Source organism: Capsicum annuum, chromosome 7 (assembly GCF_002878395.1).
Source record: "Capsicum annuum cultivar UCD-10X-F1 chromosome 7, UCD10Xv1.1, whole genome shotgun sequence".
NCBI lineage: Eukaryota > Viridiplantae > Streptophyta > Magnoliopsida > Solanales > Solanaceae > Capsicum > Capsicum annuum.
The window spans coordinates 156,493,311-156,508,267 of record NC_061117.1 but is presented as its reverse complement, the minus strand read 5'-3'; the positions used below and the strand labels follow the sequence as shown (position 1 = coordinate 156,508,267).

At 36.9% G+C, this 14,957-nt stretch overlaps 1 protein-coding gene across 1 annotated transcript; it reads left to right on the top strand.

The window, feature by feature from the left end:
- Positions 1 to 200: 200 nt before the first annotated feature.
- On the top strand, positions 201 to 1,215 carry LOC107876480. The gene is made up of 4 exons (XM_047394043.1): positions 201 to 212; positions 307 to 414; positions 578 to 664; positions 817 to 1,215. The coding sequence occupies exons 1-4, from the start codon at positions 201 to 203 to the stop codon at positions 1,213 to 1,215; spliced, it is 606 nt and encodes a 201-aa protein (XP_047249999.1).
- The last annotated feature ends 13,742 nt before the right edge of the window (positions 1,216 to 14,957 follow it).

Sequence of the window (14,957 nt, the reverse complement as noted above, 5' to 3'; positions counted from 1 at the left end):
TAATTATGTTAGAGTTCCTCCTACTGTACCTCATGTCCTTTAAGGTAACATGATGAATACTAAGTTTTGTCAGTGTATTTATCTTATTGCTCAGATGGTCACCGTTCAGGCTGAGTGAGGTATGGCTAGTACTTTATCTACTGAGGCCACAAGGGTTATCTAATTTATAAAGATGGGTCTTCCTACTTTTATAGGAAAAGATGGAGGAAGAGGTTTTCTTGAATGAACTGGAGAAAATATTTTGGGTTATATAGGCTTCTGATATGAAGGGAGTTAGCTTATCAGCTCAATGATGTTTCTTATCAGTGGTATGAGAAGTGGGATAGAGATAAGGGTGATATGAAAGAGGAAAGGCTGCAGAAGGCCTTTCCTAATGCCTTTGTGGATCGTTTCTTTCCTCGAGAGTTAAGGGAAGTTAAGATGGATTTTATCAACCTCGGGTAAGGAAGGAAGGATGTCTGTGATGGAATATACCTTGAAGTTTTATCAGTTGTCAAGGTATGCTCCTTGTGTAGCTGATATGAGGTCGAGAATGAGGAAGTTCACTTTTGGGTTGAATAGAGATTTGATTTTGCAGAGCAAAACTGGTTTGCTCATCAGGGATATGGATATCTCTAGGTTGACAGTTCATATACAGCAGGTTGAGGATGACAAAAGAAAGCAGGTGAAATTTAAGGATAGGCAGAAAAAGTGAGGCAGATTTTTTTATCAAGGAGGTGCACAATCTCAGGGTGGTAGAGATAGTGGCAAGTGGTAGAAAAAAAGTAGGGGAGTTTTGGTTCCTTCTCTACTGCCAGTGCTCTTTACCCACAACAGTCGGGTGAAAGGAATTACCAAGGTGGTGATAATTCTCGAGCTCAAGTTACCCAATCTCAGGAGAGTGGAGGTTGGACTATTTATTCATGCCCTCCGTGTCAGTTCTTTGGTTATCCTCATTGGGGATTCTATGTGGAAGGTAGAGATAAGGGCTTTAAGTATGGTCGTGTGGACCATCACCTCAAGGATTTTTCAATCAACAAGGTTGCTATAGAGGCAAAAAAGATTCTAGTGGCTTTATTTTCTGCTTCTACACCTGGTGGTATGGCATCTGCTTCTATTACTTCTCCTGGTTTTAGTATTGGTCGGAACAGGTTCTATGCTTTGACATCCCGACAGCAATCCGAGGCATTACCTGATATTGTCACTAGTACATTACAACTCTTTTCCCGTGTGTAAATTATTTGCTTGATCCGAGCTCCACTCTTTCTTATGTGACTTCTTATATAGATGTGTCTTTTTGTTTTGATCTAGAAATTATTTTAGATCCTTTTTTTATTTCTACCCCGGTAAAAGACTCAATCACTGCTGAACGGGTCTATAGGGGTGTATAGTAGCCATTGGTGATAGGAAAACCTTAGTGAATCTGTTTAAGTTGTGAATGGTGGATTTTGATGTGATTTTGGGTATGGAATCTCTGCATTCTTGTTATGCATCTTTAGACTAACGAACTCGTAAGGTCATCTTTAGGTTCCCTAGTGAGCCAAAAATAGAATGGAAGGGTTATTCTTTAGCTCCTAGGGGGAGATTTACTTTTCATCTTAGAGCTTAAAGGTTAATCTCTAAAGGGTGTCTTTATCACTTAGTCTGGGTTAAAGAGTCTAACTTTGACGGTCCTTCTTTGTAGTCAGTTTCAGTAGTTAATAAGTTTCCACAAGTCTTTCCGAATGATCTTCCTTATGTTCCTCCAGTTAGAAAAATAGAGTTTGGTATTAATTTGCTTCCGGACACTTGTCCAATATCTATTCTTCTATACAAAATGGCTCCGACTGAGTTAAGCAAACTCAAGGAACAAATTAAGGATCTTCTAGATAAAGGGATTATTCATCCTAGTATTTCTCTGTGGGGTGCACCGATGTTGCTCGTGCGCAAGAAGGTTGGTTCCCTTTCGATATGCATTGACTACAGGCAGTTGAACAAGGTAACAGTCAAGAACAAGAATCCTCTCCCAAGGATAGATGATCTATTTAATTAGTTGCAGGGTTCTAAGTTCTTTTCTAAGATAAATATTTGGTTTGGGTACCATCATCTTAATATTAGGAAGGTGGATATCCCTAAGATAGCTTTTTGTACTTGGTATGGGCATTTTGAGTTCTTGGTGATGTCATTTGGGTTAACCAATTCTCCAGCAGCATTTATGGATTTGATGAACAGGGTGTTCAAGCAGTATTTGGATATCTTGGTCATTATGTTTATTGATGATATTCTGGTGTATTCAAAGAGTGGGGTGGATCATGCTAGTCATCTTTGTGTGGTATTGCAAACCTTAAAGAAACAACGATTGTTTGCCAGGTTCTCTTAGTGTGAGATTTGATTAAATATCATGACTTTCTTGGGTCTTATTATTTCTAGTAAAGGGATAATTATTGATCCTAAAATGGTGTTTTCAGTGAAGAGGTGGTCTAGGCCTACGACTCTATCTAATGTTTGAAGCTTCTTAGTCTTAGCTGGTATTATATGCAGTTTGTGGAAAGATTTTCGTTGATAGCTACTCTTGTGACTAAGATAACTCAGAAGGAGGTTAAGTTTTCTTGGTCGAATGCTTGTAAGGGGAGTTTTGTGAAGTTAAAGGAGAGGTTGACTTCGGATTTGATTTTGACTTTGTTGAAAGGCAATGAAGGGTTAGTGGTTTATTATGATGCATCTCGAGTAGGGCTCGATTATGTTTTGATTCAGCATAAAAAGGTGATTGCCTATGGTTCCAGGCAGTTGAAGGTACATGAGATGAATTAACTTACCCATGAATTAGAGCTATTGGCGATTATGTTTGCTTTAAAAATATGGCAACATTATCTTTATGGTGTTAATATAGATATCTTTTCAGATCATAAAAATCTTCAGGACGTGTTCACGGAAAAGGAGCTTAATCTCATGCAAAGGAGATGGCTTGAGCTTCTCAAGGATTATAATATGAGTCTTCACTATCACCCAGGTAAGGATAATGTGGTTGTTGATGCTCTTAGCAGGTTGTCTATGGGCTGTTTGGCTAATATGGAGAAAAGGAAGTGGGAATTGTTAAAGGATATTCACTGCTTAGCCAATCTTGGAATTCATCTCTTGGATCCTAAAGACAGTGGTATGATGGTGTAAGAAGTGGTTCAATTAACTCTTAGTGCAGAGATTAAGGAGAAGCAAGTGTTGGATTTGGTCTTGATGAAAATCAAGAGTGATATCGATGGGTAAAAGGTGGTGGTGTTTGAGACTAGTGGTGATGGTACTTTGAGGTACCAAGGGAGGCTGTGTGTTTTGAATGTCGACGGATTGCGACAAAGGATTTTGGCTGAGTTGCATGAGTCGTGCTATGTCATCCATCTTGGTTTGACAAAGATGTATCATGATCTTAAGGAGATCTATTGGTGGAATGGTATGAATAAAGGTATTGTTGTTTTTGTATCCAAATACATGGTGTGTCAACAGGTTAAGGTTGAGCACATAAGGCCTAGTGGGTTGCATCAAGAAATAAAGTTGCCTGAATGAAAGAGGGAGATGATCACTATAGATTTTGTTACCGGTCTTCCCTGGTCTCAGAACCAATTTGATTTGATTTGGGTCATCATGAATAGGATGACTAAGTCTGCTCACTTTTTGCCAGTGAGAACTACCTTTTCGGCAAAAGATTATACGAAGTTGTATCTTTAAAAGATTGTGAAGCTACATGGGGTGCCTTTTTCAATTATTTAAGATCATGGTACGCAGTTTACATCATATTTTTGGCGGTCTTTCCAAAAAGAGTTGGGGACTAAGGTTGGTTTGAGTATGGCTTTCCATCTGCATTCGGATGGTCAAGTAGAGAGAACAATTTAGACATTAGAGGACATACTTCGAGCATACATGATTAATACGGTGGCAGTTGGGTTGAGCATCTACCTTTGGTGGAGTTTGCTTACAATAATAGCTATCATTCTAGTATTAGTATGGCTTCTTTCTAGGTATTGTATGGTAGGAGGTGTACATCTTCTATTGGATGATTTGAGCTTGGTGAGGTAGATATATTTGGTCCCGATTTAGTCTATCAAGCTATGGAGAAGGTGAAGGTGATTTGGGATAGGCTTAAGGCTGCCCAGAGTCACCAAAAGTCTTGTGGGGATGTTAGGCATAGAGATTTGGAGTTTAAGGTTGGGGACAGGGTGTTTTCTAAAGGTGTCTCCAATAAAGGGAGTAGTGCGGTTTGGCAAGAAGGGAAAGCTTAGTCCTCAGTTTATTGGTCCTTATGTGAGAGTTGGTAATATTTCTTATGAGTTAGAGTTGCCATCTAGTTTGGGTTTGGTTTATCCGGTCTTTCATGTTTTATGTTGAGAAATGTATTGGTAATCCTTCTTTGGTTGATGATTTGGAAGGGTTGCATATCTCAGATACGCTGTATTATGAAGAGGTCCCAATTGAGATATTGGATAGACAAGTTCGTCAGTTGCAAACCAATGATGTGGCTTCGGTTAAGGTTTTATGGTAGAACCATAAGGTGGAAAAACCTACGTGGAAAGCAGAAAAGGGAATGAATTCTAAGTATCCATTCTTGTTTTCTTCTCCTGGTATTCGTCCGAAAGGCATGTGTTCTTTAACATATCTTTATTTTTTGAGTTTGTTAAAGGAAGGATTAATATCTTTGCCTTTTTGTTCTAAACTTTGATGAAGGTTGGGAATATGTTTGATAATTCAAATGGCTCTCTGTGAGGTTACCCTCACCTTATCCATCATTCGGGGATAAATGTTCCTAGTGGGGGAGAATATTACATCTTGGTTTTTGGTCTTAGCAATTTTCCTAGAAATTCATTCTCCGAACCCAGTACAACTCTAGGGTACGAGCTGTATTTTGGGATACGAATGGTATGGTCCTGCCGTAAGCTGACTAGTATTAGTTGGTGGGATAGTTTTGATCACTGGAATGGTCATGGCATTAGGGTGTGAGTCGTAAGGATTGATACAAGTCGTATCGGTGACTTGTATGGTGGCCAGTGTTTGATCCTCCTAGTATTTCATTCTGCCAGGGATATGGATCATGGGTATGGATCGTATGCTAAGGTTACAACTTGGTTGGATGAGTCGTATGCTGGACAGTGTTTGATCTAAATGTCAAGGACTGGGTACAACTGGTGGAAACCAATTGTAAGGAAGGATATGACTCGCAAGAGGGTCGGTCGTATCCTTGTGACGGGTTTTAAGGAACCTAAGTGGGGGTATTTTGGACATTTTCCTACTTACCCTAATTATGACCCTCAACTTCTGATAAACTTAGGAGGTTATTTACCCTATTATTATTGTATTCCTTAACACTTAGAAAACTATTTCAAAACACATCATAATTCTCTTAAGAGCTTTTGGGGCGAGAAAGCGAGGGTTTCAACTTAGGGATTGCTTTAGGGATTGATTTTGTGATTTTTTTCCATCATCTTTCTCGATTTAAGGCATGTTTCTCTTCCCTACTTCTTTCTTCTAAAAGGGCATGGATTTTATGGATGTTTTCATGGTTTTAATGTTGCATGGTTTATGGTTTTCCACTATTAATTGGAGGTTTTGCTTATAATGGCTTGGTAATGGTTTCCTATGGTTTAATTATGCTTTCATATGAATTATAGGTGGTTTTGCGCAATTGGTTTGCATGGTAATGTTTTAATGGTGTTTGAAATTGATTTTGGTTATGTTATGCCCCCAAGGTGTTTGATAAAATGCATATAAAGATATGTTTATTGCATTGACTTCTTTAAATGGAACTCTTGCTTGTTTTCAGCTTATATATGAAACTATAAACGGTTTAAATGGCTTACAAAGGTTAAAGGCTAATTGGTTATGATTTTGGAGAACATGGTAGTATTCCAAGTGGTTAATATGGTAAAGGAAAAGGTCACTTTAGAGTCTCCTTAACCTAAATGGTTTGACTATCGATAAATCTTACAAGTATGATTGGTATGATGATACCCCTAATAATTGGCCTTGGTAATGAATGGTAATTTTATTGTTTGGATATGGTTTTTAATTTGGGCATTAATGGTGGGATATGTAACTAAGTCGTGGAAGATGGAGGTTTCGGGTAAACTAAAACTGGAAACTCATATTTGCCGATATGACGGATCTTTCATAACCATGTGCGAGTGTCACATTTTATATTAGAGGGATGTACTAGTCATCCCATGGGATATTTCCTAGTCATGTGGCTATATGCACTGGATTCTTTCGGCAGGGAGAGATGAACCCATATGGCCCATGGGTGTGGTTAAACAACAAGGTTACACAACCTAGGTTAAAAGTTTTAAATGCATTCAAAACACAGATTCCCTTTCTCGGCATTTATATATATGTATGGTTGTATGGATCATGGATGGTTTTACTTGGTTGTTTAAATGGCATTACTTTATCCTTATCCTAAGAAACATGCTAGCAGCTATTCGCTAACCCGTCTACTAGCGGATGTATACCCAAGCTCTCCAGGAACTGGCCGTTCGACTCCTCGTACATAGTGATTGACTCTGGGACAGCATTTGGATTAAAATGGTGAGTTTCCATCTTTACGGAAAGCACCATTTCATGATATGGACAATCTTAGACATTTTTCTTTTGATTTGGATATTGGTTTTGCCCATGGTTGGTAGCATGTCCCAACCGAATATTTGTATTCTTTTTAATAGAGGCTTTATGGTACTTCTGGGGGTTTGTATGGGCTGGATTGGTATTGATATCAGCCTTATCATTAGCATTGGTGTTGGGGCTAAAATCATTGGACAATACTATTGGGTTTTCCATCGTGTTATATTTTGGGTTTGATTATCATATTCTGTTTTCATATTCTCTTTGGTTTGGTATGGTGTGGATGGTTAGTTTGGTACAGGTAGACTTGGATGGGTCAGTCATGGTTGTGACTCTATCCCAGAGTCTTCATAAGAGCATTTACGCAATCTTGTTATCTGCTCAAAATTCAGCTCATCTAAGCCTGTAAAAGGTGGTTGGGTTGGGTTAAGGAGGCAGTCCACGGTCCTGGTTGGACTTGGGATGCCCATTATATTTAGGCCCTTATTCAGTTCGTGACATATTAGCATGATCTACTATACTTTGTAAAGACAATCCAAATACAACTATTTGAGATGTAGCTAACTGAAGAGAGACATCCAACCTTTTTACAAACTTCTGGATCTGCTCAGACACAGTGGAAATACTAGAATAGGAATATCTGGACAAGGCATGGAAGTGTGCCTCATACTCTGCAACAGTCATAGATCGCTGTTCCAGGTGATCAAACTCACTTCTCATCCTATCCCTCAGGCTGTAAGGCACAAACCTCTCTAAAAAGGCTTTAACAAACTTATACCAAGTCATCTCAATAGAATCAAGAGGTATGTTGATGACGTCCAAACTGCACCTTCCCTCAGAAGATGATACGGTCGTTTTCAAAATATATTAACCCAACAAAGTTTGGGGTGGAATCCCAAGGGAACACGTGGAATTGAGGATCTCAGCAGTTGTAGTCAAAGGGCAGAATTGGAAAAGTTAATGGGGGGATTGTGTAGTAATCTCGAGCAAGTAACTATATTAACTTTGATTGTAATCAGTCGTAGGTGAACACTAGGATTGTGTATCGTGCTTTGTTGAACCAACCCGATACTTTGGATGCAGAGTCAATAAGTTATGTACCTTCTATAGTCTTTTAGATGAGCAGAAGGATTTCACCCTTTACCTTTTGAGTCTCAGGATGTCACCTTACTAACCCTTTTCTTGATCCCAATTGACTATTACCTTTTGAATATCTAGTTATTAGATGAATTCTAACCACCTTATTTAGATAAACCCTAGAAGCATAGATCGATAGTTAAACTCCAAATTACTGTTGTCTTTATCTTTTCCTAGTTGTTACTCCTCTTTTGGAGTAAGTATCAATATATAGGCGGGGTCCTAACGTGTGCATCCATTAAGAAAACAATTATAATGAATATAAAGAAATACATGCATGGGTATCAGTTCAAAACAACAACATTTCCCCTACTTCGTCAATCCACCAAGGTTTCCACAACCCTAGCTATTGGTTTTTAGCTGCTCATTCTTGTGAAAAAATCAATAACATTCATAATCAAACACATAAATGAAATCAAAATGATAAGAAGTATAACAACCCACAATTGAAACTAAATTAATCAATTGAAGTCAATACAAGAGAACCCCAAGATCAAAATCGAATCTTGGAATCAAAATATATTTGTGAGTATCAAAAGTACGTAACTCCTACTAAAAATACGTAAATTCACAAAAAAGATGAAAAAAGGTGTTTTTGGCTACTTTTTGGAGTAATTATGGATGTTCGGAACACTTTTAGCTTATTCTTGATCAAACCATGTTAAGGAATTGAAGAAGAGATGAAACAATGACTCCCGACACTTACTAAGTCAAGATGTGGACTCAAGTAAGCAAAGCAAGTGCCAGAAGTTCAAAATCCCTAGAGCTGACCTGCAGGATTTTTTCATCCTTGTACCTGCACCTACCCTGCTGATCGTAGGTACTACCTACGCCAAGGGTCAAGGCGCATGTAGAGGCCATAAGTGTCCACCGACCCTGTTTTCTCTTATTTCATTTGGGATTTGGTTTTAGGGTTTCCTTATGTACTATAAATACCCTTTATTACCATCCAAAACATAATTTCCTACAAAGCATTCCCAAAAAGCATCATATCTAACAAAACAACCTCAGAAACTTACATATTTTCCTCATTTTAAGCATTGAAAGTGCTATATTTCTATAGCACATCAACACCCTCAACTTAGAATGTTTGCATGTCCTCAGGCAAAAAAACACAACAAAAATAAAAACGACGCTTAACTAGGAGAATCTAAGTTACTCAAGGCAGTCAATCAATACTTTAAGCTCAAAACACAACACCCTCTCCAATGTCACTTTTTAAAACCAACTGTGTATGAACATGAAGCACACGTGACACAATGGGGTCAAGGTATGGTAATTATATTAGCAACAGAAATCACACATATGTACAAGTCATACTACCTGAAACAAGCAAATGGCTAGAAATATGACTCATGTGCCCTCACAACAATGAATTCCCACTCACTCATATGGAATTATGTATGTCAATGCAAGAACAGTGAAGAGACACTCACACTCAGAAGAGAAGTTGCAAGCAATGTGCATCAAATACCATAGGCTTGCCCTTATTTTCTTTACCTTGGAATTCAGATAGTCAAGTTAGGATTAATATAGGACTTTTATCGGCTTGTAATGTAGGCTTGGGGGTTGGTATGTTACATATGGACATATCAAGTAACTAAGCCTCCGTGGCACTATACTAACCTTGGGGTCTTACTTACTAGCCAATTTCCTTTTATTCCACCATTATTTCTCTTTTTTTATTCTTTATTGAATATTTAGGTTGGGTTTGGTATTTTATTCTTTTCTTTTTCACTTTTACACAAAAAAAAAAACTTCATTTTCTTCTTTTTTACCACACCCATCCCTACTAACATTTTCTCTTATTTTACCCTTCGCCATAACCACTTTACACTACGCACCCCTATGATAGCCACCTTCAACTTAACCATTTTACATGAGTAGAGGTGCATAATGTCAAAGGAGGACTAGGCCAAAAAAGGTTCATTCAGTTCTAAAGAAAATAGGAAAATCAACCACACAAACGGACCACATGGGGTCAGTTTTCTAGCATTTTCGACCATAAAACCGACCAAAATATGTGGTCGATAAAAGCGGGGTAGCTTTTTTAAAACTGACCACGTGTGGTTGGTTTTTTGAAAAATATATATATTTTTAAAATTCATTATTATTTTTTTAAAATAGAAAAAAATAAAAAAAATAAACCGACCACAAGTGGTCGGTTTTATTTTAAAATTAATTAATTAATTTTAAATTAATTTATTTAATTGTAAGAACCCAACCACAAGTGATTGGTTTTTTAAAAATTTTCCAGAAAACCGACCACATGTGGTTGATTTTTCTGGTAATTTTTATAAAGGAATAAAGAACAACTAGCCAAACAAATGAAACAACCAACATACAATACAACAACAACAACAACATACCAAGTGTATTCCTACACAACTAACATATAATACAAGTCTAAAACCATACAAAAGTGTAAAAACTACAACTCATCTCGAAATCCATACTACAACACATACAAAAGTAAAAAAACTATCACTGTGCTGATATCATTCGGTGGGCCTAAAACTTTTGCAACCCAAACTACATCACCAGGACATGGAGGAAGAATCCATGCTGATTGGATAAAAGAGCTGAATTGCTCCTGCAGCATCCTGATTTGTGATATTGTTTTCTCCTCCTTCTTCTGAGCCCTCTCACTCTGTGCAGTAAACTCTTCAGTGAGTTTAGAAACCTTATTTTTTAGTGATTCAACGGTTTCTCTATAAACTGATGAGGTACAGGATGTAGGGACGGATGAAGACCTAACATTCCCACCAAAATAATTTATGTGGTATCCATAGTAATAACCTCTAACTGCAGGAGCCACAGTTTCTTTCCATTACTCCTCCTCTACATGTTCAGGTATTGGGTCACCTTGACTTTCAGGAGGCTAAGTACTACAAACTCATTAACGGGCTGCATATATTTGTCCTATATTCAAATAAAGTTAAAATTAATAGTAAAAAATATTAAAGTACTTTTACTTGAATAATATCAACTTTGAGAAAATGATTCATAAATTCAAAATTTGATTCTTACATGGACAACTTTTGCACGAGGCTCAACCCAGTCATCTTCATCGGTTGGGTTCTTTTCCTTCTTCACATACGTCTCCTCGAATAGCCCATCATGTGTTACCTTCCTACCCTTTTGTTTTTCCTGCATATGAAAAAATTATTAATCTTCAAATAATTAAAATTTTAAATAGAAACAAATAATTAAAACTATAAAATTTACATACCATTTTTTCCTCTACAACAATCATACTAATTGCACCCCCAGTATGTAGAGAACCACCCTTGGATGATGCCCAGGATTTCTTCCCTTTTTCACTCAACAATTGGTATTCTTTGCTATTCCAATAGAGAATATACTCTTTCCATATGGGTTCAAGTATAAACCCTAGGCGTACCCTATTGGTTCTGGCGTAATCTAATAGACCGTTAAAATTGGATCTAGCTCTTCTATAAAAATTCTTCCTTATAGCACACTCATTCGCGTCATCCCACCAGTAATATTTCTACAAAAAAACAAAAATATAATATTCAACCTTTTGTTCTAATAATGTGTTAAATAGTCAATAAGTTAAATCCTTACATGAAATTCTATAAACATTTGTTCTCTGTCTTTTTCTGAAACCTTTTGCCAGCTGGTCCAGTAGTCGTTGAAGTACCGACAAATGCATTTACTTGCAATTTTTCCAACTCCAGCATCCGGCTTAAACCTACAACACAAGATCAAACAGTAATTTCATAGAGCATAATAATATAGTAAATTAAAAATGAATAATGTTATTATATTTAGAAATCTTACCCTATTCCATATGAAATAAGATAACGCCTTCAATAATCATCTCTGTCACCAGGCTACAGATTAAGTGATGGTGAATGTACTGGTGTGGGCAGATCTGAAGTACCGAATAGAGTGCCTCCAAGATGAAGATTTGTCAACCCAATAGATCCAGCAGAATCAGTTTGAGAATGTGGGTGACTGCTACAGGAGGGTACTGCAGATGATGGTTGATGCCTGGATATGCCAACGGTCATCTGATAGTACTGTGATGGAGGTAGCATGGGGATTGGAGCAGAATGAGTCATTGTAGACCCATGAAGTGGACCCATATGCATAGGAGCAAAATTGAATGCTGCAACGACCTAGAATATGAGGGTTGTGCAGGCGCGTCAGTAAACCAACCCTCAAATACATGAATACCTGTCGATCATATATAAGGCAGAGGTTGTCCGTCATATATAAGGCAGAGGTTGTTTTTTCCTTTTTGTTTTTGTAGGATCAACTTTTTGTTTACCTTTATCGTCTCTACCTGCCATCTAAATTATGTAAAGTTAACAAGTAGTTAGTCATTACAAAATGAATATATAAGAAAACATTCCAAGTAACTAATTTTAAGTTAATAATTCTCATTTTAAATCGCTCCAACAACACGACATATAGAAGAATATTTCTATTACTACACAAATTATAGAAAAGTGAAAACAATAATCTTACATAGTATATTACATATTAATCTTAAACAAGAAACATAAAGGTAAATAGTACAAAGCATAAAGACATCAATACATAATAAATACAACCTACACAAACTAATCCTCCTCTCCTGAAGATTTTCCACTAAACCATTCACCCTCTTTGGAAGTTTCCTCATCTCTTGCCCACTCAGCCTCTTCTTATACAATATTAACTTCTTCAAATATATTTTCAGGTGATGGAAAGTATCCACTAAGTCAATTTCCACTAGCTGGTGATCAATCTGTATTTTATTTTTGATACGCAGTCTCCAACACATTCTCAACTTCCACCCATCCTATAGGATTTATTTTGATTACATCCCACCAATCATACTTATCACTTCACAATAGATAAGGAGCATAATACGCTTGTTTAGCATTTTGCTCGAGAACAAAGGGATCGTAAATAGGATACGGCCTATTGTACTTCACTTCAATGATGTTATGCTCCTTATGTACTCTGTGCCTCTTGTGCTAGGTTCAAACCACTTACATTGAAAAAAGATAATTTTTTTATTGGGAAACCAGCATACTCCAGTTCTAAGATCTCTTGTGTGATGCCAAAGTAATTAACATCATCATCACCCTTAACCCAAACACCACTATGATTTGTTTTCCTTGTTCTGAAGTCTTCTTCGGTGGAAAATTTAAACCCATTTACTGTGTAATGGGATATTTTATGAGCTTTAACTGGTTCCAAAGAAATATCTCTCATGAACTGATCAAATGCAGGCACATTTGGTGACTGGTGTACCTAAATATATTATACATATATATATATATGTTAGTTGAAGAAAGTGTAAATGTTTAAAATTTATAGAAATATTAGTACACTTACGAACCTCATATGTAAACCATGTTGCAACGGATGCATACACTTTATTTTTGTGGAATTGAGTCTTAAATGAACTAAAGATCCAACATGCTAAACACAATTAGTTTCCTTAAGGGAACAAGCAAATAAATAAAATACATTGATTTTTAATCTCCTTACTTCAGAGAGGGCTCAACTTTCGGGCAATTCAGCAAGACATACAAAGTTGTTGATTTGTGCTCCATGGTAGTGAGCCGGGGAAGTATGGTCTTTTTAGCCTTACAACCTGATTGATTGAAATTGATATCGATTGTAAATAAGGCTTATTCTCATAGTCTTGATGACGATTTGGTCTGTTTCTTGAACAAGCAACTTCATCACGAAAGTAGTATAAAAAAAATAATGATGTTTCTCTTGCAAAATATGCCTCTACTATAGAGCCTTCCACCCTATGTTTGTTTTTGGGACCCATTTTTAATTTTTCAATGGCCCTGCACAATCTTAAGATTAGATGTTTACTAAATTAAAAAAAATATATGTGTGAATTTAAATATGTTGCAATTGCTTACCGTTCGAATGGACACATCTACCCAGTTTGAACTGGACCGCCTAGCCGAGCTTCGTGTATAAGGTGAATGGGAAGATGTTCCATCACATCGAAGAATGTTGGCAGAAAAGTCTTCTCCAACTAGTTGGTGATAACAACAATATTACTTTACATTCACGCCAGATTTTCATCTTTTAATGTGGTGGCACATAAGTCTTTGAAGAACAAACTAATCTCTGCTATTGGTTTCCATACATTTTCAGGTAAACCAATAAAAGCAATTGGAAGTAATTATTCCATTAAAACATGAAAATCATGGATTTTCATCCCTAGCAAGATTCCTTGTGCCATATTAACCCTCTTTCCCAAATTTGAGGCATATCTATCGGGCATCTTCAAACTTTGGACCCACTCATATATTTGACATTTTTGCTACAACTTGAATGTAAAACTAGCCTTGGGCTTAAGAACATTCCCATTGGACCCCTCCTGTAAGTGTAATTATCTGCGCTTGTAATATTCTGTTAAGTCAAGTCTGGCCTTAGGATTATCCTTTGTCTTGCCGGTGACATTCATAACTGTGTTGAATAAGTTATCAAAATAGTTCTTTTGAGTATGCATGACATTAACATTATTTCTAAGTAAAGTTTTTGGCCAATATTCTAACTCCAAAAATATACTTTTCTTAGTCCAATTATACGAAACGCCATATCCATCAAGCCTATACAATGGTTCCTCGCCGACTTTAGGCAAATCCTGAACTATCTCCCAGATGTCATGACCAGATAGCCTTAGAGGTGGACCATCATGTTCCATTTTATTCCTTCTGAATGCATTCCTGAGACTCCTAAATTCATGATCAGGTGGCAAGAAACAATGATGACAATCAAACCATGAATTTCTTGTCTTGTCTCTATGTGAAAGATTTGTTTTTCCATGCAATATGGACAAACCAACTTTCCAACTGTCATCCACCCAGACAATATTTCATAAGTAGGAAAATCATTAACAGTCCACATATGATATGCATCCAGGTTGAAATTTTGTTTAAGTGAGATGTCCCAAGATTCAACCCCCTCATGCCATAAAATTTGAAGTTCATTAATCAAAGGTTGCAAGTAGAAATCTATTATGCTTTTTGGATTACGCTGGCTAGGAACAACACAATTCAGAAATATATAGGGACTAGTCATCAATATTTTAGGAGAAAAATTATGCGAGGTGATAAATACAGGCTAACATGAATAAGGCGCAACACCAACATAAAAAAGAGATAAGCCATTCACACATAATACTAAACTAATATTTTGTGGCTCAGCTGCAAAATCTAGATAAGTTGTATCAAAATGCTTCCAAGCCTCTCCATCAGATGGATGACACATAACAC

What these genes read in the sequence shown, in the direction of transcription:
- LOC107876480 (XM_047394043.1), top strand. An exon ending in TTCCTCGAGAGTTAAGGGAA is followed by an intron (nt 415 to 577) that starts GTTAAGATGGAT and finishes TTGATTTTGCAG; the next exon opens with AGCAAAACTGGTTTGCTCAT. An exon ending in AGGATGACAAAAGAAAGCAG is followed by an intron (nt 665 to 816) that starts GTGAAATTTAAG and finishes TACCCACAACAG; the next exon opens with TCGGGTGAAAGGAATTACCA.